Source organism: Phoxinus phoxinus (genome assembly GCF_949152265.1).
Source record: "Phoxinus phoxinus genome assembly, chromosome: 23".
Taxonomy (NCBI): domain Eukaryota; kingdom Metazoa; phylum Chordata; class Actinopteri; order Cypriniformes; family Leuciscidae; genus Phoxinus; species Phoxinus phoxinus.
This window is the reverse complement of record NC_136898.1, coordinates 12,834,093-12,861,559: the sequence shown is the minus strand read 5'-3', so window position 1 is coordinate 12,861,559 and position 27,467 is coordinate 12,834,093. Positions and strand designations below refer to the sequence as shown.

Below are 27,467 nucleotides of genomic sequence, written 5' to 3'. Positions count from 1 at the left end.
TTAAAAAGCATTTTAATATCATCAGTGCTTTTTGAATCTTCAAGTGTGGCATAAATGACATTTAAGGATACTCAACAACCACAATTTTTTTATTCTTTAAATTACATTACACACAAATGCTTTTAAAAAATAATTGCCTTATTACAAATATATAGTAATAATCACAATCTCACTCAATTTCTTCTATCAACGCACCTTTACCTCTACTTTTTTCCCGTCCCTCTTCCAAGTGTTTCTTCTCTACCTCTAATGTCACCCTCTCCTCCTCCCTTCTCTCATAGTCCATCCACACGCATCCTGCCAGACTCCTCAAAGCTCTGGGATTCTCTTTCACCCAAGACTGAAAAAACTGGCACTTCCTTCCAGCTTGAAAAAACATCCGCCTGGTCTGCTCGTCTTCCTTCGGAACAGAAGCCTTTGCCTCGCTCAAAGCTGTGCGCAGCTGGGACAGAGCGGACAGCGCATATCCCTCAGTGTCCTCTCTGCTCTCTCCAGTCAGAATATGAGCCACCGCTTCCACAGCTCGAAGGGAAGCTAAAGGGTCCTCGGAATCAAAGTATCCTCCTGCAGATGCTGCCATTATCCCGGCGTCAAGCGCCTCTGGGACAGAGTTGAAGACCCGTCCGCCACCCACACCCTCTGAGATGGCAAGCACCGCCTGACAAAACTCCAGCAGAATCTCTGAGAAGTCTCCATTGTAGAGACACAGGGAGAAGGTGTAACCGTAAAGAGCATTGATCAGGTTGAACCGCACTAGAGGAGATGGCTTTGACGATAGCGTGTGAAGAGGAGGAATTTTGGCACTTATTGGAGGGGTTGAGCTTCTTAGTGTTTTGTCTGATTGTGCTTTACTGCGACTGACTTCCTTGATTTTTTCATCTTTTTTCTCATTCATATCGTGCATTTCTTCCTGATTCTCAGACTGAAGTTCCTCTATAAGTGCTTTAGTGTCCTTCTCATGCCGTTCCCACCAGGGGCTCCACAGGACAACCAGCCCACCGATGCCACCACCTTTCACCAGACTCTCAAATTTATCCTTTTCCTGGGCTGACAACAACGACCAGAGTTCTTCCTCTGAAAGAAAGTCGATATCCAGCCCGGTTAACTTTTCAGCTAAATCAGCTTCCTCCTCATCACTCCCGTCTTCAATATCTCCGAGTTTCGCCAGTATTTCTTGCACCTCTTGAGTTTTTTCATCCCCGCCAGATTGAATCTCTGCTAACCTAGAAAGCAGCTCCAACGCATGTGCGTCTTGTTCAGTCACACTATTTTTATCATCTCCAAAGTTCCTTAATAAATTCTCCATCCCTCCCTCACTCTCTGCGCTCTGTCTGAGGCGTGACAGAATTTCATGCATTTTCCTTTTCCCCTCTTCATCTGTGGCACCTTGTGATTTGAGCTCCAGAAGCACAGACTCTTTGTAAAACTCCTCAGAGCATGAGGAGTGATTCTGACTCCTGTAACAAGCCAGTCCGCAATACAGGACGTTACACCTTGGGCAAGTGTAACAGGACGGTTTGGATAAGCAAAGCCCACATGGCTTGACTAATGATGCATTTCCATCAGTAGTTCCGTCCTCTGTGCCATTAGCAGGTATCAGGAGAGGTTCAGAAGTCCCTCTTTTGGGAAGTGCGATCCCATCTTTGGTGGTAATTGAGTCAGAGTCTGTTTCTGGCCAGTCGCTCAAGTGTTCTTCCTCCTTTGGTGCAATATCAGTGAGTAAAGAACGAACACACGCAGGGATTTTACGTCTAACAACGGGATCCATGATAAGCTAATTTTCTGAGTTACAATCCATTTGTAACTTATGATAGTTATGATCTGCAATTAAAACGTAATATCATCTTTAAATTCATTTACACATCAACAGCACTACTTATAAAGTTTTGTTTGTATTGATCTTACCTGAACAAAATCTGTGTATGGGCACTTTGTTCTCTCACACACACAATTAAACTTAAAAAGTAGTGGATCTTTTCGTCAGCGCATGTTTATAATATGCTTTCATACTGACGCGTCACGTTAGAACTACGTTGATCGTCGCAACATGATGACGCACACCTCCTTTTGCTCTAAACGTCAAGGCTGCGCAATATTTGCGCAGATTGACAGACAGTCAGATAGATTTGTCGTTTTTTCTCTTTTGTATTGTTTTATTGCTGTATTCATACTTGTATGTTTAATATTTGAACGAATAAATCCGAAATATGTTATAGAAGAGAGCAATAAGGATTGTAAATCAGGTTTACTATGTGGAACAACAAATATGATTAAAAAAATTACATGCTTTAAAATGTGTTGATTTAGTTTGATTTTTTCACTGCACAGAGGATGTATAAAGTGTGTAATAATTTACTTTCTAATTGTATTCAGAGGCTGTTTTAAATGAGATAAAGTCAGTATAAACTAAGGGGAATCTACACGTTTTTAAAAAAAAATAAGGGCAAGAACTAATGTAAAAAAATAAATGTATATCTGTCAAAGGGGTTAACCCATGGAATAATTGTAATAGGAATTAAGAATGTGTAGTTCACTTTGTAAATCTTTTTTTTTTTTTTTACGAGGTAAACAATTAAATAACTCGAAATTAATAATTTGTGTATGTGGAATTAAAATTATTTTATTAATGTTGGAAATATGTATCTTTTTAGTTAAGTATGCACATTTTGGGAAATGTCTTATGTAACTGTTTTTGTTTATTTTGTATAAATCAACTCCAGTGAGAAAAGTGACACTTACTAGATAATTATGTTAAGGGTAGGCATAATAAGCATAGGCTTCAGCCTACACATTTTTCATGTATATTTATGTAAACTATGAGGACCAAAATAAATTGAATTGTTATTGTAGATAATGCTATTGAATCATATGTATGTTTTATTAGAAAGATATTCCAGACACAATTATTACAAATCGGATCTTGTGAGAATACCTTACATTTATTTGTTTTAATCCTAAACATCAGGGATAACATGAAAAATGTTAACAAATTGACAAACTTAGTCAGCCTTTTCTGTATTGCAGTTCAGTTGATTGGCTGTGGCCTTTGAGACTCCAGTAACTGTTCACCACATCCGCATTTAAAATCCCTTCTTCAGAAGCCAGTCTTTAAGCTCTTTATCAAACTGCCCTTTAATTCTAATAGTCCCAGTTACTTCATTGACCTGTGTTGGAGGCTCTTTGCCCGTAAGCCCCAGCAGGAATTCCTTAACATCCTTGTTCAGGGCCTGGAAATGATTGAAGTAAAGTTAATCAAATAATCTTGGACCACTATATATTAATACCCATAGTGCTTCTAAACACATCTGTTCATTGCACTCACCCATACGTCTCCCTCAACCTTTCTGAGCAGAGTGCTGTGCTGATTCCCATGCTTGATGTCAGAGTAAACAGGAACATTGTGCATTCTGGAGCGACGGATCATGTAGGGCAATGAAGGTGGAGTATCTGTGTAAATAATAAAAACAAATATTTCCATCAATGAAAATCTCACACAATGCTATATGATGCAAAACATCTACTACACCTTTTAGCTAGGAGACTGGCATGTATGATCATATGTATTTTATCATCTAGGGTAACAATAAAAGTGCGTCTACCTGGTGGTGGGATCCATCCTGACGGTGCAGGACCATCACGTCTAGGAGGAGTTGGGATGCGTGAAGGAGGAATAAGTCTCTCCACAAACCTGAACTCTTCTGTGGATTCAATGATGCCCCCTGATCCTTCAGCAGGGCCGGTTTGTGTCTAAAATCAAATAAAACCGTAAAAGCACTCAGCTATGTTTCAATATTAAGCCAACATTTTTGCTTGTTAATGCACAAAACCACTCGCAACATTTCAAGAACAAATCATCCCGATGCACATTTACATATATTGTGACATTCAATGCACCCGATTATTAAACTACACGGATAAATTATAAGGTAAAACTGATTGTAATACTAACTCTTAAGCGATATCCAGAACTCAATGAACGTGTGGCTGGATTAAATGCTCTGTAAGCAACTCGGCAGACTGTCAAAGACATGCTTCTGACGGAGGCGGACATTTCTCTTTTCTGAGAGAGAGAGGAAGGACAACAAAATCTTACGTCATGAGTCCGAATGAAAAGCTTTAATGACAGAAAAAAATGCACAATATTTATTTTCAAGAACTTGCCTAAAATCTATATTTAAAACATGTTATTTTCACTTCTTTGTACCAAGAAATTAAAACGCAACATTATAATAAAATTGTGCTTAAAATGCTGTCCAGGGGACTTTTAAGTGGCCTTAATAAAATGCGCATGCGCAGAGCATTTCTAGAATCGCGTAAACTTCTGACTTTTTGATGTTGTGTTTGGCGCTCGTAGACGTATCGATTCATGTTAGTACTTGTCTTTACTCTCAATATTTAAGTAATAGTGGTGATGATATTGTGCCGTTTTTAATAATTATGTCAAGCTAATGACATTTAATTCTCTGTTTTATGAAGACTTGACACCATGCAGTTGTTTGTTCGTGCCCAGACTTTGCACTCTGTTCATCTGAATGGGTCAGAGACTGTTGCCCATATCAAGGTACTTTTTCTTATAGTACGCACTTTATACATAGTTTATTTAGACAAACTTGAATAAGAATCGGAAATTGCATTTCACGAACTGTACTTGTTTTCTCAGGCTCAGATTGAAGCTTTGGAGGGTCTGGCCTGTGATGATCAGATCATTTCACACTGTGGGATTCTCCTTCAGGATGAGACACTGGTCTGTCAGTCTGGTATTGAGGAGTTCAACACTCTTGAGGTCTCTTCGAGGTTGTTAGGAGGTTAGGAGGATCAAATCCCTATGGCTTTATTACCCTATACCTGTACCATGGTTATGTTGTAGATGGAAGGTCTGATGAATTACATTATTTTAAACTTAATTTGTGCTGAAAATAGATAAAAGAAATTATAAATATTCCTTTATTATGAGTAATTGGTATTTACCTTTTTATGATGCATTATCTTGATTTGCATGTTTTAATTAATATAACCTCTCCCAACCCAAAGGCAAAGTCCACGGTTCCCTGGCTAGAGCAGGAAAGGTCAGAGGACAAACTCCCAAGGTAAGTCCACATGTATTTGCATCCCTACTTATACTATTCCCTATAAGAATATACTCTTTCTATGAAGAAAAAGTAGAGAATTTTGTATGTAGCAGATGAGTAGGCAACTTTTGGGACATACTACCATGTCATAATGATGTCTTCAATGGACCGCGAATGTGAATCCTGTCACCGTAAACTGTCCTGTCAGTCATGTTGTCACAGTTAAAGGGATAGTTCACCCAAAAATGAAAATTATGTTGTTCCAAACCTGTATGAATTATTTCTTCTGCTCTACACACACAATAAAAAAAGAAAAGAAACATATGTCATTGTCAGTAACCAAACAGCTGATGGACCCCATTGACTTCCATAGTATTTATTTTTCCTACTGTGGAAGTCAAAGGGATCTATCAACATCTTGGAACAACTTGAGGGGGAGTAAATGATCATTTTTGGGTGAACTATCCCTTTAACGTCTTCATATACACACACTTCACATTTCAGTTCATTTAATTTGCTCAACTCAACAAGTCTTCCTACTGTACTGGAGAGAAAAGAAGTAGCATGTTGATATGGGAGTCTAGGGTCTTTCATGTGGAGAGACTCCTTGTCTTTTTGCATAATGCTGCAGTTGAAAGTTAATGGCCCAGCATATCTTTTTAAAAGTTCACAATGTTGTTGCAGATTTGATTAAGTATTTCTCCAATCATTTCGTTTCAAGCTTCATTTGAACATACTATGATTTTGGACATACTTATTTTAATTTTGAGAATTAGGATGAATAGTATGCAAATTGGGATGCAGCAATTTTCAACAATATTCACATTGCATAATATTGTGAGAATCCTAATTGTAAGCATTTACTTGTTTATTGACTTATTGCACTGATATTGATCCTTTCAGGTGGACAAGCAGGAAAAGAAAAAGAAAAAGACCGGCAGGGCAAAGAGAAGAATTCAGTACAACCGGCGCTTTGTCAATGTTGTCCCAACATTTGGCAAAAAGAAAGGACCAAATGCCAACTCATAATTTCCTTTTCAAAACGACTATCAATGTTCACTGCATTCCTGGGCAGTTTAATCTGCCTTAACAGTAATACATTTTTTGATAGGAAAATTGTAATGTAAAAGCCAGCTGATTCATAAAACTAATTTGTGCACTTTATATGCTATAACAATGTTTTGTACACGTATATTAAAAGAAAGATGGTTTGTAAGTTGCAAATAAAGAAACATTCAATGCAAATATGATTGATTCATTTAATTTGCACGGTTTAAATATACATTGGAATATAATTTGATCTTTGCAGCATCATGCAATGTGGCTTTGGTGATCCATTCTAAAAGTCCATGTCAATATAGGAGCAGCAAGTGCAATGCTATTGTTTTCTTGTTTTCTTTCCCACTGGATCAGCGATCAACACGATGCCCCAAGAAGCCAAACCTGGAGAGAAAATGTCTCAAAGTCAGATCTGATTTCATAACTCATAACAGAGAGTGCACTAATGATCTCACCTGCTGCAAATACGATCTGAGCCACTGTGCCCATAGAGGGAGGTCCACCTAAATGTTTGAATTTCTGCGCTTGCATGAACACATATCCGCCTGAAACCAGCAGCCCACCGCCCGAGAGGATTCGGCAGCTCCAGCAGTTCTCAGAGACCGGCTTTGTGACCGGACTCGACTTCTCCGGTAGTGGCGTTGGACTTGACATGTTCAGGACAAAGTGTCAAAGCTCCTTTCGTACTGGTCTGTGCTGTTTCCAAATAATTTGGTAACATTGTTAATCATGATACAGAGAACTATCCACCAGCACCAACTCTATCAAGAATTTGGACGCATTGTGAAAAATAACGTGTTCCAATGACCTTTAAAAAAACCGGAAGCATTTAGTGTTAGCGGGTGTTATGCACTCGTGCAAGTCATTGCTGTGCAGATATTGCGCAGACACGTTTACCATTCGACTACAGTACAGAGCGTTCATTTAACTAGTTCACGATTGAGATGTACAATATATATAGGGTACAGCCAAATATTTGTACAAATATACTTAACACACACAAACAATTTGTTTTCTTTACAATTTAAATAAATATATATAAACAATTTTACTTGTAAAACACTAACCCTGATAATCCAGGCTTTTGGGACCAGCCATAAAACCAATTGCAGGTCATGCCAACTTAATATGGTCAAGTTGTTTTTGGAACATATGGTCCAAAACGGCAACTATTTTGATATTATTTCTCCAGGAAGGAAAACAAAAGCAAAGCAAATCTGTCAGTGCCACGGTGCATTTGCAGAGAATTTATTTAAATAAGTCACAGCCTTCATACTTTTCCTCCAATGCATATGTACAGAATCCCGGTAGCATGTTAAAGTCTGATATGTGAAAACTCCATCATTTCTGGCCCCCAATTCCACGTGCAATGTTTTCATTGGTCTCTGCAGCCTCTTTCAGCACCTGGAGCATGAGGGCATTTCTCTTCCTGCTCTCCTCCATTCGGATGGGGTTGGCCTCGGGCAGATTCTGGAAAAATAGAGGGAGAGATGGATCAAGGTTACAAATCGTATCAGGAATTTGAACTATAATATCAGATGCAATTTAAAGACCTCATAATATTTTTTTTAGACATTCTCGTGGACAAGGTGTTCATCCATCTATCCGATATGGAATAACAGCAACTAATGCTGCTCACTCATTGTTTTGTTACTAACCCGGAGGAGTAAAAAGGGACCAGAGAGTAAATATCATTATCAGAGTGTAATAAAACATGACCCTGCTTAATTAATTCGTTAAGAGATAGTGTAAAACCTTGTACGACCACATTCTTGAAACTGATTGTTGACAAACAATTAGGCACACGAGACATCTGCTAGTCGCATCACCCCCGCACTTTTTTATAGGTTTGTGTTTCTTATTTATAAAACTGCAATGTTTCAGTACCTTCAACATTTCCCTTTTCCTCTCCTCTCCTGGTGAAATCATGGCCCACATTCCGTAGCCTAGACCGACAATCCCGACCAGCCCGATCGAGGCCAACATGGTCCTCATGGCGCTCATGGTGTGCACGAGCTCTCCGCGAGCACGACAAAACTCTTTAACGCTTGATATAAATGATCAAGCTTCCCTAGATCGCGGAAAAAGCTAGGTCAGTGTCAGTATACAACACTGTCAGTTGACACGATGCGGTGCATTGTGGGAGTACATCATTATACAACTTTTTTAACCTGTTACCGGCAGATTGGTCAATACTTATTGTGTAAATGAACAGGCGCACGTGCTTGTAAGTCTTTTAACTCTCAGTTTACCGTTTAGTTTCACTTTCTGCTACAACGGAGATAGCCTAGTTCGTCCTCACTGTGACTGCAGAACACGAAATCCCACCTTACATATACCTAAACCCAAACCTACCCATCTCCACCCCCTGATCCCTAAACCCACCCCTAAACCTACCAATCTCCACCCCTTAGAACTGGATCCAACTCCGCCCCCTGGATCTCGTGTACTGCAGTGAGGTGCTACTGGAGGGTTCAAAGCTAATATTATAAGAGTTTTGTTTTCTCCAATAATTTTGTTTAGAACCTGTTAACAGAATTGGGATATACATACATTGTAAAACAAAATAAACACTAAAAAAACATACAAATCTAATCGACAACAAACATATAATATAATATTTATATAATATAATAATTACAACTTTTTTTCTTATAATTTTTTTTTTCTGTCAGTACAATTTGTGTAGAAACATTTAATTATATTATTAACTTTCATGAGGAAAGGTTCCAGATTTCTTGGGTTTCATATTTCTAGGAGTTGTTACATTTTTTGTAATGGGATATTATCTATATAACAGGATTGCACACAAAATGTGGGACACAGCATAAGAGTTTTGGTAATAAAGCAGCTAATGATAAATAAAAAAAAATAGGAATTTATCAATTTAATAGATTATGTGAAAATGACTAACTGTTCGATATAGTCAAGAAGGTCAAGACCCCGGACGTACAGGCCAAAATCAATATTTTATAGAGTGGATTCAGACATTTAGCTATCTACTTTCATGCTAGGTGAATGGTTTGTTAGTTATCTAATGATTTTCACATAGGCTATGCTATGCTAATAGGACACAAACACTACACTATTTGTAGAATGTGGTATGATGAGGTAATGAGTCAGGTATTATTAATCATTGACTATATAACAGGATTTGAAATATTGCTTTTTCAAATATTAGTAATCTTTCAAGGGTCAAATGAATGCATTCTGCATAATGCAAAGCTGCATGCTGACTAAAAAAAAAAAAAAAACAGCAGGACACAGAACAGTTGTTAATTATACTTTCCACCAGATGGCTCTAACATACTATCTGGTCTAAGTGTGTGTGTGTGTGTGTGTGTGTGTGTGTGTGTGTGTGTGTGTGTGTGTGTGTGTGTGTGTGTGTGTGTGTGTGTGTGTGTGTGTGTGTGTGTGTGTGTGTGTGTGTGTGTGTGTGTGTGTGCAGGCAGGCACTGCAGGCTGTGTGGGTGTAGAGAAAGCACATAAGTGCTGATAATGTGTGTCCATCAGAGTCAAGGTGCAAAATAGATAGCTAGAAAGGAAAGGTATACATTAGTGTCCCTTTAAGCGACATTTTCCCAGCTTGAGCACATGTTGAGCTTTGTTCATCCCTTACGAAACATTGCTGTGGCAACCATAGTTTCTGCACAAACACCATAGATGCAGCTACTAACACACTAAACTAAGATAACTTGCTATTATCCATCACTGCCATGACAATGAAAGCAGAAAAAACAAGATGAGTCTAAAAGCCTCTTACACCATTTAAAGAAGATGCCATATTCATATATTATGGTTCTACAGCAATAACAGCCTGCATTTTACTGGAAATGGATTACATCCGGTATAGTCAGAGCAGTCTAAAGGACTCCTATCTGAAACTATTTTTGTTGATAAGCTATGTTTAGGCTTTACAGAGTGCTTGACTCTTGTATTGTCAATACAAAATCTTTACCAAAATTGCTGCACCTCTTGATGGAAATAAATGTTGTGATGTTATTTCCATCAAGAGGTGCATACATTTTTGGTCAATATCTTGTATTGACAATGCAAGAGTCAAGCACTCTGTAAAGTGTACTCCAGCACATCCCAAAGACTTTAAATAATTTAAGGTATACACCTAAGGTATAGGTGCCAATTTATGTGTGAAAATTAATCTCTCTCTGTGTGTGTGTGTGTGTGTGTGTGTGTGTGCGTGCGGCGCGCGTGCGTGTGTGTGTATTTTATAAAACATTTTTTGTTCTAAAACTTTCAGACAGCCTACATGTTGTTGTAACCACAGCGATTCCTTCACCTTTCCTGTTCTGAATTCCATCCGTGCTAGAGGTTTAAACTTCTGATGTTCTGAAGCAGAAAGCGAGGTAATTTCTACTGGCTGCGTTATTGCTTGAATATTTAATCGTTTCCTGCTTCTCGCACCCCCCACACCCCCTCCAAATCACTCAGTCTATAATGACACCTCTCACGCCAACCCCCTGGCTGCCTTTCCTCTCTGATTGCTACAGTAACGCTTGCAGATGCCTGCTCTTGTTGCCATGACTCCCGTTTTTTTCCCGAAGGTGCACCGCTGATCATTGAAGGAAATATTCATGTTCGTGTCTGTGTGTGTAGACTGTGTGTGGTTTACCTTCGATGATTATAGGTGTGCTTTGCATTTTTAAGCGGTAATAGTTTGCCCTTGTCTATGCAGTATTGTTTTATGTACAGAACACATCCACGATGCTTTCATAATGTTCTCAACAGCGTTTAACGCAGTTCAACACCTGTGTGGTGAGGTCCTGTGTGGTTTTTCACAGCAGCACGTCCAGTATGAATGCTAATCATGGCTGGGATGGCGTTGGGAAGCAGAGCCCACTTACAGTTCTCTACGGAATTTCAAACACTATTTCACACTTACAGTTTGCGTTACGTATGTGTTGTTGTACATAAATCATCTGTGGAAAGGGGAAACGTGGTAGGCCTAAGTGTGAGTGCGTGTTTGGAAATGGATGCCTAAAAGTCTTCCCAAATACAAAGAGGTTCATATTTTTTCACATTAGTAAAACATAGCAAAACATATGTGCTCTGTGCAAAACTCACCTTTCTGTCTTGAGCAAATACATAATAGGAACATTGAGTGCTGGTCATACGCTATTTTTATCCTGGGTATACATCAACACATAAATATACAGCTAATAAATTAAAAGTGTTGCAGGTAAAAAAAGTTATTTTGTAATGGTGTTATGGGGGTTATGCTGCATAGTGCATTCACGCCATGTCATAATTACCATAAATTAAGCTCTCATAAATTAAATTGTATGCTTTTGAATCACTCATGAATTCACACTTGAATTTGAATGATTTTTACAGTTCAGAATCGTTATGGTAATTATGACATGGCATGAACACTCATTTAAACGGAGTTCTGGAATACTTAATTGTGGTTTGTCAATCACAGATCTCTCGTCAAATAATTTTGCATAAATGTCAAGGAAAATTGCTAGGTTCTTATCAGTCTTTCACGTTTCACGTGACTTGAAAGAGGTGGGGTCCCCTCTGCTATCGACCAATAGTTCTTCTGCCCAGCAGAGGGCTACTTTGGTTTATACACAGGGTGATCTGAGGGTTATAGTGGGGGCTCTCCAACCGGGCCAGCAGCAGTGTTCACCCAAGCCGGAACATATAGCTGGTCACAGGAAGGCGACAAAGCCTTTTTCAGTTTCCGCCAGATCCTCCAAGCGTCAGGCGAAGAGGCATTCCTAAAAAGGGCGACCCAGAGATGGAGGGAGCTGCCCTTCAGGAGATTGTGAGTGCACCGCCCCTTCTTCCAGAGGAGGGTAGGGTGGGTAATCCTTTGTTGAGTTTGTTTTTTGTTCCGCACAATTTCAACAAAAGAGCTGATTACATTCTCAACATTCTCTGGGTCCCAAGAGGGCGCGGTTGACAGTGAGCGATGCTATGCCACTTTCAGCCCCTTCTTCTATCGCCAGTAGGCAGGAGTCTGCGCTTCTAGTACGTTTCACCTTCTCATGCGTCTCCTGCCATTCCCTCGCAGGAACTGTGGACCCAGGTAAGTGTTGCATCGTACACTCAGACCCATCTCCAGGACGCTATGCCTTCCGGGTTGGGTCCCTGTCCTTCACCTCAGTGGCGGACAAGGATGCTCCTGTCCTGCGTGCAGAGATCGCAGTACTACTGGTGAAGGATGCTATAGAGCCAGTCCCTCCAGCCGTCATGAGGTCAGGGTTTTACAGCCCCTACTTCATTATATCCAAGAAATGCGATGGGTTACGTCCGATCTTGAATCCAAGACACTGGCACTGTCGCCAAGCTTTCAGCCCGTGGTCAGACCTTGCTTTTCAACAGGCAGGAGTTCCCCTAGAACAAGTGTCCAGGCATGTTGTTGTCTCAACAGATGCCTATGCCTCCACCACTGGTTGGGGTGCCATGTGCAACTGGCATGCTGCCTCAGGCTCCTGGACAGGATTTCGACTGCAGTGGCATTTCAATTGCCTCGAGTTGGTAGCAGTATTCCTTGCCAGTCCAGACGGACAACATATCCCTCGCTGCATACATCAACCATCAAGGTGGTCTATGCTCCCATCACATGCTGCAACTCGCCCGCCATCTCCTCCTCTGGAGTCAGAAGTGACTAAGGTTGCTTCGTGCCAGCCACATTCCGGGCGAGCTGAATGTGCCGATGCACTCTCATGACACCTCACATTCCCAGGAGAGTAGAGAATCCACCCTCAAGCGGTAGGTAGTTTGTGATACACTGGCACAAAGCTGGTCTCGGGGCCTACGCAAATATGCGTTTCCCACAGTGGGTCTGCTCGCACAGACACTTTGCAAGGTCAGGGAGGACTAGGAGCTGATATTGTCGGTTGTGCCTTACTGGTCCACTCGGACCTGTTTCCCAGAACTGATGCTACTCACGACAGCATTTCCATTACGGATTCCCATAAGGAAGGACCTTTTTCATGGACGGGGCACCAGATGGCACCCACATCCAGACCTCTGGAACCTCCATGTGTGGACTCTGGATGCGACGCGGAAGACTTATGTGGCCTACCCCCACTGGTAGTTGACATGATCTCTTCAGCTAGAGCCCCCTCTACAAGGCATACTTACACATTGAAGTGGAGTCTGTTAGTTGATTGGTGTCCTTCTCACAGAGAAGACCCCTGTAAATGCCTGATCAGAGTTATCCTTTCCTTCCTGCAAGAAGGGCTGGAGCGAAGGCTGTCTCCCTCCACCCTAAAAGTGTATGCTGGACATCCCGATGCAGTAGAAGGTAAGTCTGTGGGAAAGCATGACCATCAGGTTCATCCTCGACTTCGCCTCATCCCCACTTGGGACCTCTCTCTGGTCTTTACAGAGAGCTTCCTTTGAGCCTTTGATTGTGTATTCTTTCACAGTACGGCTTCCCTTTCGGTGAGCTTGTGTCTTTCCCTTGGCAGAGCCCACTCTGCCGTCTCTTCTTGGTATTGACTCCACCCTATTAGGCAGGATCTACCACAGAGACCTTCCGTATGTGGCACTGCCCCTTTGGTCAGTCCATATATGTAACTCCACATGCTACCATCCCCTATGGCCTCCGTAGCATCCCTTAGCATTGGAATAGGCACGCTTTCCCAGTGTTATCCAATAGTCTCACTGTATTGATAAGTAGGAACAGCAGTGTTTGACAGCGGGGCGCTGGAAAGGCTGGATTGTGGCTTTTTTCACGGTGCATGAGTGGTTCGTGATGCAAATCTCACCCTCCAATGTCCATTGGCTTGTTCTGTTACCACTTGAAGGTGATTGGGCTCTCAGGCGAGAACCCAATATGTCAGCCAATATTGACGTAACATGTAACGCGGGTTACATTAATAACATAAACGTTTCAAGTCTCTCATATCATTCCGCACTCCCCCTTTTTCACATAATAATTCATTTAGGAAAATCAGGGTTATGAATATATATGTTTTTATGTACTCCGTATTGTTATTAATCCCATTATTTAAACCTTTGCATTTATTAGAAAGAAGGGTTTCTATCAGTTCACCCAGTCTTATTTGTGCTGATAAAATCTCAGGTGACGTTTTGTCTGATGTCCAAAGGCCAATTTTTGTTCTCTCAACTCATCTATCATTCTAATTTAGTTCTCACTCCACTGTTCTAATTTAATTTTCTTCTCCCCTAACTTTAAACTTCATCTTAATTCTGATAAGGTTCACTGTACTGAGATTTGCACCGATGCATAATTCATGTCTCCCTCTGTCCTTCTTAATGTTTCTGTCAGTCTTTTCATCATATTGTTGAAATGACTCTTCCAATTTTAAGGAGACGTTCTCATGCATTCAACAAGCACCGAGAGGTGTTCTAGACATCAGACCGAATTATATAGTTTGCTGTTGATTCATCATTGACAAAAGGCATCTTAAGCTGTATAAAGAAAGGGTTAAATTGCTGATTCTACTACATTTCATTTCCTTTGGATGGAAAATCTTGGTGATTTGAAAAGCAGCTCTTCAAAAAGAGAACCATTTCCATACAAGTGTAGCTGTCTCAGTCTGTGTGTGTGTGTGTGTGTGTGTGTGTGTGTGCGTGCGTGCGTGCGTGCGTGTGTGTGTGTGTGTGTGTGCGTGCGTGCCTGTGTGTGTGTGTGTGTGTGTGTGTGTCTGTATGTATCAGCAGCTTGTCTGTGGCTCACTCATGTTTCAAACTTATCAATTGTAACCAGTTTCCATAGCAACATCTCTCAAGAGTTGAAGAGAGATGGAGAGAAAGAGCAGAAAGAGAGACAGACTTTGGCAATGGAGTGTATGTGATTACATGCGTGTATTCTGCATGCGCTGCAGATAAACAACACTCTGGTGCTCTGTGATAAAACTGCATGTTTAAAAAAACAGCAATTTAGTCCCCCCCCCCTGACATTATGATGTTATTTATTTATCTATACTCTGTTCCATTTCCCTGCTCCATTTTCATATCAAATTGCTTTTCAAAGCTTTGGCAAATGTTTCAGCTGTGTGGCCATGCACAGAAAACCTATTTTGGACAGGTTTTAGTTTTGATTTTCAGCAAGCGAGAGAGAGAGAGAGAGAGAGAGAGAGAGAGAGGGGTAGAGAGAGAGAGAGGGAGAGAGAGAGAGAGAGAGAGAGAGAGAGAGAGAGAGAGAGAGAGAGAGAGAGAGAGAGAACCTAACATAAAATGCATTTCATTCCTTTTGTGTCTCCATGGCAACCAAACTGTGTTAGCCTCTTATTGACTCCAATGCACTCGCACTTTCTCTGCGTTTCTCCCTTTCATGATCACTCTTTCACATTTCCAATTGCTTGAGACTTGCAAAAAACTTTATCTCTTGGCCTTCATCATTTGCCTTGATCTTTTTTTTCTTATCACAGTTTTATTCCTTTCAGTTTATTGTTTTTTTTTTCTTTTTGTTTAATTCAATTTCCCCCTTTTGCAGACCATCTTATTTTTTATTTAAAATATTGATCAGACATACACTACTGTTCAAATGTTTGGAATTGTTAATATTTTAATTAATGTTTTTGAAAGTCCTTAATGCTCACCAAAGCTGCAATATTGTGAAATATTATTACAATTTTTTTTTTTTTTACAATTTTTATATATTTTAGAATATAACATATTCCTATGATGGCAAATAATAATAATTAAAAAAATCTGCAGTCTTCTGCAGACAATAATCCAGTCTTCAGTGTCATCTGATCCTTCAGAAATCATTAATATGCTCATTTGATGCTCAAGAAACATCTATTATCAGTGTTGATGGATTGAACATTTAATGCATCCTAGCTGAATAAAATAATAATAAAAAAATGTTTTTGCTGACCTTTAACTTTTGAACAGTAGTGTATATTTACTTCCCACCCCAAGATGCAAATCAACAACACTTTTTTTTTGTCGGAAACATTGTTTTATTAGAACATCTGGAATTGCTTTTGTAGTATATAAGATATTCGGTTGTATTCAACTGAATACAGACCGTAAAGTTACCAAAGGTGCTGTAGCGTACATTAATGAATCATGTATAAAAGACATTATCATGCAGGTATTCTTAAATACTGCATGTGAACTATATTAACCACAAAAAACATTCAGTGATGACGTCTATAATGAAGACCCTAGTCAGTTGTCTCTCGGCCCACATTCCTGTGCTAATAGCGATTGTCTAGGGTATATTTTCACATTTTTGAGGGTACATGGTACATCAAGTCAAAGCCAAGATGGAAAGAGGACCCAGGAGTTTAGACCAGATAGGCAATGTTGCTAAAAAGCACTCAGACTGTGTCGTCATTAAATTACTTGCTTATTGTACTGAAATTTGAAGTGTGTGTACGTGTAATAATGAAGTCATTCTATCTACTGCAGTGGCACAGGAGTGATACGCTCGGCTCGGCCAGTCTATTCATCTACAAAGCCAGAACTACACACAGCTTAGTTAAATAATCATTATTCTACTTGTTTAGCAGACTGATGGACACAGCACAACACTGGAACTCCAGGTGAGGCGAATGGAGAGGCCCTATAATACACAGAACAAAGTGGCGTTAAATGTTGTGTATAGTCTAACAACACAGAAGATTGCCTGAAAAGTTTGTATTCATCATCATCGTGGTCATGACAACTCCATCAGTCTGTTGTCAAAAGCATCATGAGCGAACGTTACCGACACCAGTGTCTCCATCATCTGCATCACGGCCTGCTGTGTTCGTCTGTCTCACGCACATCAGCCCACTCAACGCAAATGAGTCTTCCTCTCTTGTTTGCTACAGTTCATCTGTTGGCATTCCCAAAGTGCTTTTATGATTTGTCACAGTCTATCGAGTATTTGAACTCCGGCAGAGGTTGGGGTCAGATCTCTCTTCCCTCCGGTACGGCCCGTCCCGCATGCCCGTCTCACTTAAGAGTCTGCCGTTCTGCTCGACCGCTCGTCCTCACCGCAGCCCATGATGAATGAACCCAAAACATCGGGTGTCAGTCCTCAGATGTGATGCTGCTCAAACAGTTTCTCCGGCTTGTAATATTTAATCTCATTGGTTGATTTGCTTTGAAATGTTTGTGTAAACTTCACCATCTGATTTTGCGTAAAAAATACTTTTTGTGCGGTGTAAGGACACTAATAGAGCTACCCTGCAACAACTGAGCCATGTATTCATAATTTAATCAATTATTATATTGTACCTCTACATACAGGGTACATTTATAGGTATCTACCACAAATACTGAAATAGCAAATACTTAGCAGTTATGAAATACTTTGACATAACAAGTTTTTCCACAAAAAAATGCAGTTGTTATCTGATGAAAAAGACGTCGCAACATAAAGTCCACGGTCTATTGATTTAAAAGTCAAGGTAACACATTCTGTAATGGTCTTGGTAGCACATTATGTGTCTCTTTGTAGACATTAAGAACCGATCAGTTGCTATGAGCAGCGGAAATTTTCAGCAGCCCTTGAGAAATTAATGGTGTTACAAAACATCTACACTGCCTGAGTCTTTTGTTCACCACATATCTCTCTCTCTATTGCACTCGTTTTTTCTTCTTCTTTTTAATGGCAGTGATTGAGGCAGCTTTACATTGACGGCTTTAAATGCCTCCTTGTCTTGAGCTTTTTCTACATCTGTCCATCGTCCATCCCCACCCAGGAGATCTGAGGAGGAGCTGAACAAGGTCTGTGGATGAGGGAGAGGTGAGCACGACACAGTCGGTCTTTGCTTTGTCGTTTCTCTCCTTCCTTTCATAGTCCTCTTTCCTTCATTTGATCACTTAGAAGCTGACCAAAGCATACACCATACTACAAAAGAGACACAGAGAGAAGTTAAGAGAGATTTAATTAAAAAAAAAACTTTAATTAAGCACTTTGAATTAAGCAAGACATTCTGTGGCAAACACTTGCTAGTAATATCTCAAATATTTATATCCCTTACAAAGAATACAGAATGATTTCAAAATGGTTTATTCCGCAAATTATTTAATCAGATATATACATATACATACTGATTTTTTTACTGTTTTTGAACAAAGTATCTTAAGCTTACCAAGTCTGCATTTATTTGATCAAAATACATTAAAAACAATAATATTATGAAATATTATTAAGATTTCAAATTTAGTTTATTCTAATGACGACAAAGCGGAATTTTCAGCATCATTACTCCAGTCTTCAGTGTCACATGATCCTTCAGAAATCATTCTAATATGCTGTTTTTGTGCTGAAGAAACATTTATTATTATTATCAATGTTTAAAACAGTTGTGGAAACTGAAAAAAAATGTATGATTCTTTGATGAAGAAAATTCTGAATTTATTTATTTGAAATGGAAATGTTTTGTAACATTGAATGTCTTATTATTGCCGATTAGATTCCATTAGAAATCTTTATTAATCCCCTTGAGGGCAAACTCATTTGCCACCATTATACACATAACAAACAACACAAACAAATAAACATTACAGCACAGTCAATCTATACAATAATTACACAGCTTCATAAAAAAACTCACTGCAGCAGAAAAAGAGCTCCTAAATCTCACAGTAGAACACTGATGCATCACTAATCTCTCAATTAATTAACTTTTAAGTACACTAAAAATACTATAGTGGATGACCTTCATAAGTCAAAATAATTCTTAATTTTGCCCTTGTTCTCTTTTCCACCATGACCTCAAGTGAATCTGGAGTGAAACCAATAACCGACCCAGCCTTCCTAATCATTTTAATCATCACCTATTTTTGTCATCCACAGTAATACTACCTCCCCAACAATGCACTGCATAAAACAAGACACTGGCCAGGATTCCCTGATAGAAGCCACAAAGAAGCTTCCCACTAATACCAAAATAACTTAGCTATCTTAAAAAGAATAATCAATCTTGATTTTGTCTTCTTGAACACAACCTCGCTGTTCTTCTTCCAGTTTAATGGACACCAAGACTTTAATTTAATGTATGCTTGGTGAAAAATCTTACTGACCACAAACTTTAGAACAGTAGATGTATGTAAATTATTTTATATATATTATTCAGATAATAGCCATGATTCTATGTGTAATGGTTATGTTCAGTTTATGTTGTGTCTTGTTTGGGTGTCTGTGTCTTCATTTAGCCTGTGTATCTATGGGGTTTTTTATGCAACCCCTAAAAACGGAAGACTTATTATGTGTTTTGGCCGTTAATTTACACAACGACAGCGGATTGTTGGCTAACTTTTGAAAACGGGTTCCAAAGTGCAAGTTTTTGAAAACTACATCCTTATAATCTCCACGTAAACTACAAAAACGCAAATCTGTGAAAACGGTGAAGTCGTGCACATGGGCTTCTTTTTTTGTGCAAATGAAAGGATACAGAATATTAACAGTAAGTTTTGACATTTTCTTAAAGGAAGTAAAAAGGGACTTTATATCAGAGGAGTTGATTTTAAAATTGGAATTACAGTGAATGGTTCTGGCTTTGTGAAGATGAAATTTACCCAGAACAGACAAAGTAATAATACAGTATTATCAAAATTAACATCCTTAGAATGAAAATCGGACATACAAATTATAGATTATGTAATTTGTGTGGGCATGAGCGTTCGGCTCGACTGCACTGTAGTAAAATAATGCATATGTGTCTAGGGCAGGCGCGTAGTCTTTCTTTACAAAGTGACATCGCCAACTACTTGTCTGGCATGCATAATGCAGCGTTATTAGTCGTTTTCACAGGTCCGTGTGAACGGGCATCGTTTTGTTGACGTCGTCATCTGTACAAAGTAAACACTTTTTCCGTTTTTAGCACACCGTTGTTGTGTAAACGTACCCTTAGATCTCAGTTTGTTTCAGTTGTTTGTCCTGTATTGTCTTTGCTACGTGTTAAGTGGTTTCAGCCTCTCTGTATTTTAGAATCTGAGTTTAGTTTGTTTTAATAAAAGTTTAAGGCCTGCTGGCCTGGTTTCACAGACAGGGCATAGATTAAGCCAGGATTAGACTTTAGTTCAATTAGGACATTTAAGTAGCTTTTTAAAAAAATGCCTTAGAAAAAAACAAACATTATTGGTGTGCATCTTGAGACAAAACAATGGCACTGACATATTTGAAGATATGTCAGTGCAAGTTGCTGTCTGTTAAAACAGCTCAAACATGCATTTTAGTCTGGGACAAGGCTAAAGCCTTGAAACCAGGGGTAAGAGTGCTGGAATTGGATTCTCCTCTCGCACTTCTTTTTCCTTGGGTCACTAGGGATCACTAGGGTGTTATTGTGCAATTGCTAAGGTGTTTTGAGTGGTTGTTATTTGGTAGGGTATTCTAGGTGGTTATTACTAGGGTGTTCTGGGTGGTTCCGTAGTGGTACAATCCAAAATTATTATTGATATTCTGTTCTGTAGACACTGCGTGTTTTCTTCTAAAGTGTTTTTTAATCCTTTCTATTATCACGCGAATATTATACGTCTTAGAAAAACTAAGACTCTTAGAAAACATACCTTTTCACAAAATCTCACATGATTTTGAGGGATCATTAATTTCAGATTATGTCATCTGAAGTACAAATTGAGATACATAACCCTACGTATGAGCCCTGATAATAGCAATGCAGTCAATAAAATCCAAACATAAAATTAATTGGGTAGAAGGTGAATAAATGAGGAGGGTTTACCTGTACAGATAGTAGAAAAAGGAGAGAAGGTAGAAGCCTAGTTTGCACCAGGACTCTTTTTGGCAATAATTCAGAATGTCCGCATTCATCACACTCACTGGATCATACATAACCTCAGACCCATCTGCAGGACGGTGGAAAAACCTGAGGGAGAAAATGAGAGAGGGAATTACTACAGGGGAACCATTTTGGAATTTCGGTTAAGTGAGGAACAGTTTGTACCTCCAGAGGTGATAGAGCAGCAAGGGGATGTTAAGGCCCAGAGTTACCCATTCCCCTGCACACATGAACATCAGACAGAACAGCCCGTGGATGGAATACTCTGGAACCACCAGCTGGAAGACAGAGGATAGATTCAAGTACTCGTAATAACTGTAAGCATAAATAAATATATATATAAATATATCATATGTTACTTTATGTCACTTTTTTAGCATGCACCTTAAGAATACGAACTGAATGTGTGTACGCTGAGACCGTTATTATGAATATATATATATTTAATGGCATTTCTAACTATTAAAGTATGGATACATGATACAATAATGTTCAAAAGTGTGGTGTCGGTAAGATTTTTTTTATCTTTTTTGAAAGACTTCTCTATGCTCACCAAGACTGCATTTGTGAATTCCAATATTTCAAAATGTTCCATTTTTTATATATTTTAAAATGTAATTTATTATGACAAAGATGAATTTTCCTTCAGTCTTCAGTGTGTCACATGATCCGTCAGAAATCATTCAAATATGCTGATATTGAATAGAAACATTTATTATTATCAATACTGAAAACAGTAGCTTAGCTTTTTTGTGGAAACTGTGATGTATTTTTCAGGATTCTTTGATGAATAGAAAGTTCAAAAGCACAGTATTTATTCAAAATTGAAATCTTTTGTAACATTATCAATCTCTTTACTGTCACTTTTTGATCAATTTAATGCATACTTGCTGAATAATATTATTAATGTCTTTTTTCTTTAAAAGAAGAAAAAAATTAATGAAATTGCATCAGTACTATATTAATTATTGGACGATATTAAAGATTTGATCATTTATCATTACCAACCAGTATTGGATATTTAATTGTTCATGCTGTTATCTGCTCACTTATAGTTAATCTTTAATAGCACTCATCATTCAATAACACGGTAAATGTATTCTTTATAAAATCTCAAAATGAATATCCATTTGTCATATTCATATTGTTTAATATTATGATGCCTAAATCCACTTGTAGCATTAAAAAAAAACTGATTTTATTTGTATTTATTTAGCCGAAATGGTCAGCTTATGCAAGGGTATCGGCCAGAATTGTAATATCAATGCATCCCTTCTACGAATTTTGAAAAAGAGCTGTTATAAGGGCTTCTCTTTCGTGTCCTCCCCACCTTACATAAGTTTACACTTAAATGGATCTTCCACAATTTCACTCACCCTTCGGAGGAGGTTGCAGATTCTCTCAATGTTCAATATTCTTTCCCTCTGAGGAAATACAGAAGAACGCAACAAGATTTCTATCAGCGCGCTCCAACAGTTTTGTAACAGTGCAGCAGGGATGCATGTTGCTGCGTGTGTTCACATATATGCATGCATGGCAGAGAGTTTCTCTGAAACCCACAGTTCACAGTTGGGATGCTGAGTATTGATGCTGTGTGAAAGGAATCGTGATCTAAGAAAAGCCTTACCGCTCTTGTGGGGTTGCTCTGATCGATGGGGTTTTTGAAGTCGGTGCGCAGCTCATCAAACGCAATAATCTTGAGGAGAGACAAACAGAATTTGTGTTACATGAGCATTGCAACAAAACCACTGGACATTTTGGAGGTTAGAGAGGATGTAGGAGTCCCTTTTTATCTTTAACTTTCCACATTTCTCAAGCCATTCCTACAGCTTCAAGCTATGCTCTCCCCTCCTTCTTTCCCCCCTTATAGATCCATATCTCCTGCCATCCCCTCACTTCGTTCTCTGTAAACAGATGCAGTTGCCATGGTGACCGAATGAGCCCCCTAAGCGGGCGTCATGGTTACTATAGAAGTGAGTTCACATTCTTATTGGCTGAGAGCCATACAAAGATGGGGGGAGAAGGAGAGGAAAGGAGGATGGGGTGTCAGAACGAAATTACGGTTTGATAAGCATTCTCAATAACATGGTTTCTCGCCGACATGCACTCATACACAGACTCTCAGCCTCCCCCACTCTCTGTCTCCTTCTCTCACATACATTTACACACACACACTCACACCAAATGACTCATGTTTAGAATCTCTCCCACTCCTGTCATTAGTCAATTCTCAGTCATTTCAAGTTTGCTTCTTAATGGCCCTTTGAACGTCTTACACGTAAGGTCTGCAGTCTAATGCCAATCTGAAAATATCCCTGGCTTCTCGTTTGGCATTCAGGGATTGTGTTTTAGGCGTTGAAACCTCTACTCCAGAAGATCTCTGGCGTTTTAGTGTTTCAGACCGATTTGAACAGTTCAGGGCCATTGTGTTTGTCTGCTGTTGCCTTTTGTGAGAATGCCGCATCTAATATGAAGAATACAAATGATGTTGAGGTCTCTGGTGGCGACTGTGCAAATTTCATTTGTGATTCTACAGACAGTGGGCTGGCACAGAACAACCAGTAGAGTTCAAATGGGCTGTTGACCTCTTCCTCTTCAGCGCTCTCTCTGTGTGTTTATATGAGGCAGCGATGAATCTCACTAAAACATGTCTAAGTCACATTACACCCCAATATCAAAAGAATAAGTAATTACATTTTGGTTAAAATGGTCACCTATTTTGAAATTTTATATTTTTTAACCCACAACCATACAGTGGATAAGCACTTTGAAGAATGTATTTATTTATTTTTTTGAAATATACATTATTTTAGAATTTTCTATAAATCAATATTATTGTAACATATCATGACATTTTCCCCTAAAATATTCATTGCCGTAAAGCATCCAGACGATGCTATTATTTTGTAATTCCCATTATAATAATAATAATATATAATTATTTTGTATTTGCACATCTATCGTGTGTGTGTGTGTGTGTGTGTGTGTGTGTGTGTGTGTGTGTGCGCGTGCAGATATTTATCTATATATTTATTCGCATTGCAGTTAAGAGAATTTAATTTTATATTTACTTTATACAGTATGGAGAATTAGGGGGATAGCTCAAATAAAATGTCTTAATAGTCCAAAAAGTACAATGGAATTTCTTTAGGCAAAATATAATTTCTTGTTTATTTCTTTAGATTTTTCTGGTGAAAAATAACCATTGTTAAGGTTTCGTGAGATTTACGTTTACATTCTTGACTGTACTGTATGTGTTTATGTTTGAGTCCATATAGCCTGCGCACAGGTAGACTCCCACCTTCCTCAGTTTTTTTTCTCTTTTGTATCCGTCTACTTGTTCTGTAAATCATTAATCATCCATGACTCAGAATGTCTGCTCTAATAATAACTGCCGCGATTTCTATTCACCTCATTGATATGGCCTCTTGTTAAGGGCAGGGGAGGCAGCTTGGACAGACACACACCCGTCTCTGCGCTCAAAAACTGGCACGGAGACACACATATTCACACTCACGCAGTCAGAGACATGCCGATGACATGGATTCCGATGCCAATTGGAATGGAAGTGTCACAGTGTCACAGGAACTCGTACACATTCACATGGTAAGACGTAAAACCACAGACGGCTTGGAACGTACCTGCCAGATGACGAAGAAGATGAGGGCAGCGCATAACACGAGTGTTAACATGTAGCAAAAGGCCGCAAAGGTGAAGGCCATGGCTGTTCCAGCCAGCCTGACGGTGATCCGGGTCGAGAGAGGGCGAGGGGGAGTCTTCCCCTGCTCTCTCTCTCACTTTGACTCTCTTTTCACTGAGTTAAACTCAGTCTTGCCCCCCGTCAAGGAAGTTGCGAAGCACTCTCCTCTTCTTCTGTCTCTCTCTATCCCTCGTTTTGAAGCTTGCGGTCCAGCTTAGGATGAAGTCGGGAGAGAATTAGAGAGGAATCTTCTTGGTCTGGAGCTGCAGATATGAGGTGTCTGGCTGGTTATCCGCCTCCGCTGGCTGAAGCGCCTTGTAACTTGCGGCTGGACCGTGTGTGTTTGTGTGTAATTCTTCCTCTCTGTTCGCCTAAGATAACTGCTAGAGCCGTTTCCTCTTTTCACTCTCTCTACTGTATCCTCTGTTCCTCCACTTGCTCCCCTTCTCCCTCTCTGTCTTTTTCTCTGATTGGCAGAGGGGTGTTTGTATGTATGTGGAGAATCGCTCCCCTCCCCCGTCTCTAAGATTAGTGCTTTACACGGGGTCCACACACCTTATTTACAGCAGAACACCTTAAAAAATATCTTGTGGGCACATCGGAAGATGAATGTCCTCGGTATACAATCTGAAAAAGACACATTGATTCGAGTTACAAAGTAAAGAATGGATGAATGTGTTCACCCCAGCTTGATGAATTGCTGAGGAGTAATTACAATTAGACGTATTTTAACTGCTATCGTGTTGTCATTTCAATCAATAACAGGACACATATGAACATCTAATCGACAGGTTTTACAATGATTCATATCCTCTCTTAGAATGAAAGGTGGATTTATTGTGGATTTAATATTAATAGATGAACAAATTAATGACAAAGCAAAGCCAAAAATGACTTAGTGCGTCAAAAATGAAATAATTAGTGCAACATATTACTTTAAAATTAGTAATTGAGGCTGCAAATGTAACATAAAACATAATTTTTTCTTTATTAGATAATTTGAGTAGCTCGCTTAATGTGGATTTGCAACAAAAACACGTTTTTACAGTTATATATTGAACTTATTATCCTAAGTAATCTAGACAAGGCTTTGTAGACATATGCATTTCCAAGATACCACTGCATTTCTTTACAAATATTCACTGCTGGATTTGGCTGATGCAATGAATCCTTTGATTCATTGCCAATTTTTGTGCATGAATCCATAACAAAGCCGTAATGGTGTTCAGTCCTTCTAAACAGTGTAAACATGAATAAACAAAGCACTCAACATGACGGTGAAGAATGGTTAAGTAAGTTAGCTGCGTTGCATGACAGGATGTAAGAACATGAGCATTTACCTGTGTTTTCTGAAGCAGCGGCGCAAGTCTGGCTACATCTGTCCTCTCTCCCCTCATTTTCCTCCCATCAATCTGGGTCGACACCATGTCAGAAATCTCTGGTCTGCTTTTCTCTGTATGTCAGTGTCGGTCCCATCATAGTCTTTCATTGGCTGCTGCGACCAGATATGAAACAGCAGAAAGAAGCGAAACATGTATGAATGTGCTGGCCGTATTTTTCTGTTTTATCTTATGCTTTTGATCCCGCACAGCTTTCTGAAGTCTGACACTTAATTAAGCGTTCACCCCCCCCCCCCCCCTCCATCTGCCTTACCCATTTCCCTTTCGCTTTCTCTCGCTCTTATTCCTTCTCTGTCTCTCTCCGTTTTTTTGTGAATTCAAGCATTCCCCGCTGGTATTTAATCTCAAAAGCAGAAGCAATGGAAAAGCCCTTCTCTCTCGCCCCCATCTCTTTGATTATAATACAAATGTGATGTTATTACCTCTGAATGCGCTGCTCAACAACATTCAACAGTCTTCTCTTCCTCCGTCGCTGTATTTTCTGCCCTACTCTCTCATTCCCTGGAGAGATATGAGGGGGCAGAGGGAGCTCCGGAGCTTTTTTGGCTTCCCTTGTTTGTCTCTCACTCTCTCTCTCCCTCCCTCTTTTATTCTCTTACTGTCTCTCTCTCACACAGTGTTACCTGTACTTTCTTCATGAAAGTGCATCTCTGTCACTCCAAGAGAGATGAATAAGGTTTGATTCTTTTTAGTCAAATATGCAGTCATATTTTCAGAGATCAAGAGTAGAAGAGAGTTATTTTATTTCACTCACAATCTTTTTTTTCCTTTTTCACAGGGTTTGCACAAATTCCATGTTTTTTTCTATTTAATTTCCAGTCGTTCATGACAACTATTATGCTTTTTAAAATTATTTTATAGAGTTATGGTGTGTTTTTGTTATTTCTACATCACATACAGTTATGGGAATAAATATATTAGGCCTATTATTATTATTATTATTAGATTAAATGATAAAAAACTATCTATTTTTGTACAAAAATCTCCAGTAAGACAAATGTAACAGCTGGAGTAGAATGTAACTTAAACAATTTATTAATTGCTTTAAAAATGTCTTTGATTTTTAAGATTTATTTTATTACCTTTTATAACTTTTCCAGGCTTGGACATTTTAAAACCATTAAAAAAAATCCACTATATGTTCCATGATATAATAATATTAATATTATTTCCAGCATTTATATAATTGTAGAAAACATACATAAAAAAAAAAAAAGGTTCATAGTAATGTACCCCTTTGAACGGTTCCCAGCCACCTCATTTACATATTGTCAAATCCATTTTCAATAAATACTCCCTCAGAAACTTATTTTTCTTCTCTCATTAGCAATGTTTTTAAATCATCCCCACAATGTCTCCATCTTTGTTTACTGTGTGTTCTTTAAAGTGTGGAAAATATTGAAACTTGATAGACATACTCCCCAGGGAGAAGAGACTGAATCATTCCAGTATTAAGGCTTCTGATTTGCTTTTATTGCTTACATTACCACAGCAATATATACGGCGTTCTCTGTTTTCCAGGAACACTGACAAATATAGCCGCAAGTGGCAATTA

General features: G+C 39.1%; 5 protein-coding genes across 10 annotated transcripts; 1 reads left to right on the top strand and 4 right to left on the bottom strand.

Moving 5' to 3' along the window:
- Window positions 1-10: 10 nt before the first annotated feature.
- znhit2 (zinc finger, HIT-type containing 2) lies at window positions 11-2,069 on the bottom strand. The gene is made up of 2 exons (XM_079599987.1): window positions 1,906-2,069; window positions 11-1,821 (listed from the first exon to the last, which is right to left on the bottom strand). Exon 2 carries the CDS (start codon window positions 1,766-1,768, stop codon window positions 170-172), a length of 1,599 nt encoding a protein of 532 aa, XP_079456113.1. The 5' UTR covers window positions 1,769-1,821; window positions 1,906-2,069; the 3' UTR covers window positions 11-169.
- A 685-nt stretch (window positions 2,070-2,754) lies between these two features.
- mrpl49 (mitochondrial ribosomal protein L49) lies at window positions 2,755-4,082 on the bottom strand. The gene is made up of 4 exons (XM_079599829.1): window positions 3,950-4,082; window positions 3,600-3,747; window positions 3,323-3,447; window positions 2,755-3,227 (listed from the first exon to the last, which is right to left on the bottom strand). The coding sequence occupies exons 1-4, from the start codon at window positions 4,049-4,051 to the stop codon at window positions 3,081-3,083; spliced, it is 522 nt and encodes a 173-aa protein (XP_079455955.1). The 5' UTR covers window positions 4,052-4,082; the 3' UTR covers window positions 2,755-3,080.
- Window positions 4,083-4,270: 188 nt separating this feature from the next.
- On the top strand, window positions 4,271-6,472 carry faub (FAU ubiquitin like and ribosomal protein S30 fusion b). Its single transcript, XM_079599826.1, has 5 exons — window positions 4,271-4,368; window positions 4,477-4,561; window positions 4,661-4,805; window positions 5,032-5,087; window positions 5,973-6,472. The coding sequence occupies exons 2-5, from the start codon at window positions 4,487-4,489 to the stop codon at window positions 6,096-6,098; spliced, it is 402 nt and encodes a 133-aa protein (XP_079455952.1). The 5' UTR covers window positions 4,271-4,368; window positions 4,477-4,486; the 3' UTR covers window positions 6,099-6,472.
- Window positions 6,473-7,356: 884 nt separating this feature from the next.
- uqcc3 (ubiquinol-cytochrome c reductase complex assembly factor 3) lies at window positions 7,357-8,514 on the bottom strand. Of its 2 annotated transcripts, XM_079599828.1 has the most exons (3): window positions 8,381-8,514; window positions 8,016-8,199; window positions 7,357-7,598 (listed from the first exon to the last, which is right to left on the bottom strand). In XM_079599828.1, exons 2-3 carry the CDS (start codon window positions 8,130-8,132, stop codon window positions 7,470-7,472), a joined length of 246 nt encoding a protein of 81 aa, XP_079455954.1. In that variant the 5' UTR covers window positions 8,133-8,199; window positions 8,381-8,514; the 3' UTR covers window positions 7,357-7,469. The 2 variants fall into 2 exon arrangements, with proteins under 2 accessions (XP_079455954.1, XP_079455953.1); XM_079599827.1 differs by lacking the exon at window positions 8,381-8,514 and having other exon boundaries at window positions 8,016-8,374.
- A 7,507-nt stretch (window positions 8,515-16,021) lies between these two features.
- cnih2 (cornichon family AMPA receptor auxiliary protein 2) lies at window positions 16,022-26,554 on the bottom strand (the record flags this gene model as incomplete). Of its 5 annotated transcripts, XR_013796134.1 has the most annotated exons (9): window positions 26,335-26,553; window positions 25,853-26,007; window positions 25,068-25,139; window positions 22,440-22,508; window positions 22,189-22,236; window positions 20,978-21,090; window positions 20,756-20,899; window positions 16,789-17,919; window positions 16,028-16,644 (listed from the first exon to the last, which is right to left on the bottom strand). XR_013796134.1 is itself a non-coding variant. In XM_079599645.1 (8 exons), exons 3-8 carry the CDS (start codon window positions 24,532-24,534, stop codon window positions 17,892-17,894), a joined length of 483 nt encoding a protein of 160 aa, XP_079455771.1. In that variant the 5' UTR covers window positions 24,535-25,139; window positions 25,853-26,007; window positions 26,335-26,550. The 5 variants fall into 5 exon arrangements, 4 of the variants coding, with proteins under 4 accessions (XP_079455771.1, XP_079455770.1, XP_079455769.1 ...); XM_079599645.1 differs by having other exon boundaries at window positions 16,022-17,919; window positions 24,454-25,139; window positions 26,335-26,550; XM_079599644.1 differs by having other exon boundaries at window positions 16,028-17,919; window positions 25,853-26,004; window positions 26,335-26,554.
- Window positions 26,555-27,467: the final 913 nt, after the last annotated feature.

Excerpts from the sequence above, each read along its gene's own strand:
- znhit2 (XM_079599987.1), bottom strand. The coding sequence starts at position 1,768 with ATGGATCCCGTTGTTAGACGTAAAATCCCTGCGTGTGTTCGTTCTTTA.
- uqcc3 (XM_079599828.1), bottom strand. The coding sequence starts at position 8,132 with ATGAGCGCCATGAGGACCATGTTGGCCTCGATCGGGCTGGTCGGGATT. Across the intron at positions 7,599-8,015 it reads GGAAAAGGGAAATGTTGAAG|AATCTGCCCGAGGCCAACCC; the intron begins GTACTGAAACAT and ends CTATTTTTCCAG.
- faub (XM_079599826.1), top strand. The coding sequence starts at position 4,487 with ATGCAGTTGTTTGTTCGTGCCCAGACTTTGCACTCTGTTCATCTGAAT. Across the intron at positions 4,562-4,660 it reads AGACTGTTGCCCATATCAAG|GCTCAGATTGAAGCTTTGGA; the intron begins GTACTTTTTCTT and ends TTGTTTTCTCAG. Across the intron at positions 5,088-5,972 it reads TCAGAGGACAAACTCCCAAG|GTGGACAAGCAGGAAAAGAA; the intron begins GTAAGTCCACAT and ends TGATCCTTTCAG.
- mrpl49 (XM_079599829.1), bottom strand. The coding sequence starts at position 4,051 with ATGTCCGCCTCCGTCAGAAGCATGTCTTTGACAGTCTGCCGAGTTGCT. Across the intron at positions 3,748-3,949 it reads GTTCTGGATATCGCTTAAGA|ACACAAACCGGCCCTGCTGA; the intron begins GTTAGTATTACA and ends ATTTGATTTTAG. Across the intron at positions 3,228-3,322 it reads AGGTTGAGGGAGACGTATGG|GCCCTGAACAAGGATGTTAA; the intron begins GTGAGTGCAATG and ends AATCATTTCCAG.